The sequence below is a fragment of the Oncorhynchus mykiss genome, chromosome 7, assembly GCF_013265735.2.
Source record: "Oncorhynchus mykiss isolate Arlee chromosome 7, USDA_OmykA_1.1, whole genome shotgun sequence".
Lineage (NCBI taxonomy): Eukaryota > Metazoa > Chordata > Actinopteri > Salmoniformes > Salmonidae > Oncorhynchus > Oncorhynchus mykiss.
Window position 1 is genome coordinate 62,840,620 of NC_048571.1, and position 3,300 is coordinate 62,843,919.

Here is a 3,300-nt window from a genome sequence, read left to right on the forward strand (position 1 = left end):
AAATAATTCATACCCATTTGGTAAACATTTGCTGCTTATTTCAATATATCCAATGGAAACAACATTCATTTACCATTTTACTATGAAATGTCTCAGTAAGTACCTGATAATTACATATTGTAAAGTGCTGATAATTACATATTGTAAAGTGCTATCTACAAAGAGACAGCTCACCGTGGTAAACAAGTTAGGCTGTTCAGGCTACTTATTAACCTGATAGTCATTCAGTTCTCAAGAAATGAAACTAGATTTCCTACGTAGGGTGTGGCTAAAGACTTCAGTTACAAAAAGGCTTTGTTTACACAGACAGCCTAATTCTGATATTTTTGACCAATCAGATCAGCTCTGAAAAAGATCTGATGTGAAAAGGTCTGACGTTATTGGTCAGAAGACCAACTAGTGGAAAAAAGATCAGAAACGGGCTGCAAGTCTAAACACAGCCTTAAGGATCAGAGTCAGTATATATAGATACAAACATACGATTGGGACATTTCAGCTGCCATACAGTGGGGAGACATCAACTGAAGGCCGCCAATCTGAAACTCTACTCTACAATCAAGCGGCAAGTCTCCAAACAAAGTAAGTTATTGTAGGTTATGTTAAAGAAACAATGACATTTCATGAGACAAAAATGTGATTTAATTACACATACTTACAGTACATCATTTCATGAAGTAATCACATATTTGGTGGCTATTTGTACATATGTAAATTATAATTAGCTTATGTCATGAAATGTGGTATGAGTCTGTAACTTTAGTATAATAATATCATATGTACTGTACACGTTTGAAACAGTCAAAATTACCTTTATAGTTAAACCAATATCCATATTATAGTTCATCCAACTTAAAAAGGGTAGTTCAGATGATGATATCAATCTGTAAGTAAGGGGGACTTGACATTTATTTGATTTTTTTTCAAGTCAGGGATGTATGTTAATAAAACCATCCTAACAACTTTTTTAAAAAGAAGGCTAATTGGTTCCAGTTAATTGGGAGAGCCATTTTAACATTACTCTTGGATACAAACTGTTGTTCAAATGCTTTTATTGAATGTCTGATTGAACTACTGTACAGGTTATTCACTCATTGTGGATTGACAAGAGCTATCTACATCTATCAGACCGCAGATCTTCCATCAAGCAGCTATGTCCAAACTTGGGGGAAAAAGGTAGATTGTATCACGGTAACAATTCAAATCTAGTGTGTGTGTGCAAAGAAATATACATTATTTGTAGCCTACTAAATAGGTGCGGAGAGCAGAATTGCATGTCTGTTCAACCAACATTTTAAATGTTTTATTTTTATCTTAGGGAAATGAAGGTGCGTTATAATGACAGAGGTGTAAAGGAGAACTTTTCCAGTGGAGAGCATAAGAATATCGCCACATTAAAACAAGAGAAGACCCTTTTAAACGAGGCAGGAATAGCTAGATACCTATCAAAAGACATAGCACCATACCCAGAAGGACCAGAGTTCCATCTGTCCAAAGTTGCCCATGTCACTACAAAAAGAGGCCTTGATGGAATCTTGAAATCAGGTGGATTTAAGGGGGGTGAGAAGAGTTTCCTGTGGTGCAATCTTCCTGTGGATGATGACGATATCATTGCAGCAGAACGCCGTTACCTGGAGAAGATCTTCCCTGACAGAACACCTGAGCAGAGGCAGATACAGCAACCCTTCCTCAGCAAGTTCACCACCTCACCTGCCTTCAGGAAGGCATCACGCTTTGGGAACTTCAGGTTCACTTTCAGTCTGTCTAATTTCCTGATGATGTACAGTCAGCAGATCTGTGGTGGAAAACAGCCTGTCCTGAGAGTGTATGAGACTGTAGTCTACAAACAAGAGATCATGTACACAGTGCTTGTTCACAGTCCAGATGATAAGGAATTTGAGAAGTACCCTGTTCTTGGTGATGGTAGTGATGATGCTCTCTGTGCTTACATGAGTGGCAACATTGTCTGGCGTGCACAAGCCATGTCTGAAACCCATGCCTTTGGGTTAGCCATAGATGAAGTTAACCAAAATGTAGGAACAGAAGGCGGGGGGAATGCATGGTACATGTGGGACCATGTGACCCTGGCATTCCACCTGCCTGAAGGTCAGGCCCTACATTTTGACATGGAGATTGTGATCAAAAGCCTTACTACTTGTGATGCCGATAAAATGTTTATTGGAGTGAAATGTCGCAGAAAAGGGCACGAGTGTGTGGGTACATGTCCATGTGGAAAATGTCTCGTACCCCTCGCCACAGCTGATGAAATAGTTGAGGGCATATCATGTGATTACAAAACCAACTGTTGAAGTTTGTCTTTTTCCCTCCAGTAGCTTATTAGAAAAGTTTATGATGAGGGAAATTCATTCAATCAACAGGTGTGGTGTTTTAACTTAATGCTGTCACATTTTTTCAGTCATCTTTTGTCATATAAGATTTATACCAATAATGTAGTTAACCAACAGTTTCAACAAATTGTGCATCATTATGAAATGGTGTTGTGCCATAGTTCTGTAGTCTTTTTCCATAGCACTCGAGTGTCCCTAGTGATTATGTTAATGTAGGCTCTAGTACCTTTTTTAAAAATGTTTCATATTTTTTTCTAAACATTGTTGTAATTTCCTTTCCAACCTATCCCTGGATAAAGTGATGATGGATCTAAAAAAAAAGACTTTGTCTGCTTTGGAAATAAATTCCAAGAATGACGACACAACCGTTGCCTGGTTTTATTGTGACCTGCTACAAGAGATTTAATTTAAACGGCCTGCTTCAATTTCCATCATCCCAACAAATGATCATGATAATGCCTACAAACATTTCTCTAAAGGGTTTAGTATTTGAAGATAGTGTGGTTTAATATGTCAGCAATGACAACTACTTTTTAACAACCAACAAATGTTTTCTTTTCTTGTTGCTTATTTCAGCTTTGCATTCAGAAAATGTTACCCTAAAATGTATGAGCTCACCTCTGTTCAGAATATTATAATTTATCATATACAGTACACGAAGGTATGGGAGTCCTCAAACAGCAATCCCTAGAACCCACATAAACAGATGACTGTAACAATCACTGGACAGGTACCACTCCCACTGAATTTTTTCTTGTTCAAATATTTTTTATTGAACACACACAAGAATGGTGTATAGGTATAAAAGACAAGTATGCAATTCTTATCTAAACATAAAAGAGCAGACAGGAACAACAAGACCCAGAGTTCTGGTTGCAGAACAAATAATACAAAACACGACATACAAAACAAGGACAAGGACATGCTGCCCAAAGGTAGATTAAAATATTACATT

At 37.5% G+C, this 3,300-nt stretch overlaps 1 protein-coding gene across 1 annotated transcript; it reads left to right on the top strand.

The window, feature by feature from the left end:
* The first annotated feature begins 295 nt into the window (after positions 1-295).
* LOC110528183 lies at positions 296-2,710 on the top strand. The gene is made up of 3 exons (XM_021610041.2): positions 296-579; positions 1,080-1,173; positions 1,316-2,710. The coding sequence occupies exons 2-3, from the start codon at positions 1,151-1,153 to the stop codon at positions 2,304-2,306; spliced, it is 1,014 nt and encodes a 337-aa protein (XP_021465716.2). The 5' UTR covers positions 296-579; positions 1,080-1,150; the 3' UTR covers positions 2,307-2,710.
* The last annotated feature ends 590 nt before the right edge of the window (positions 2,711-3,300 follow it).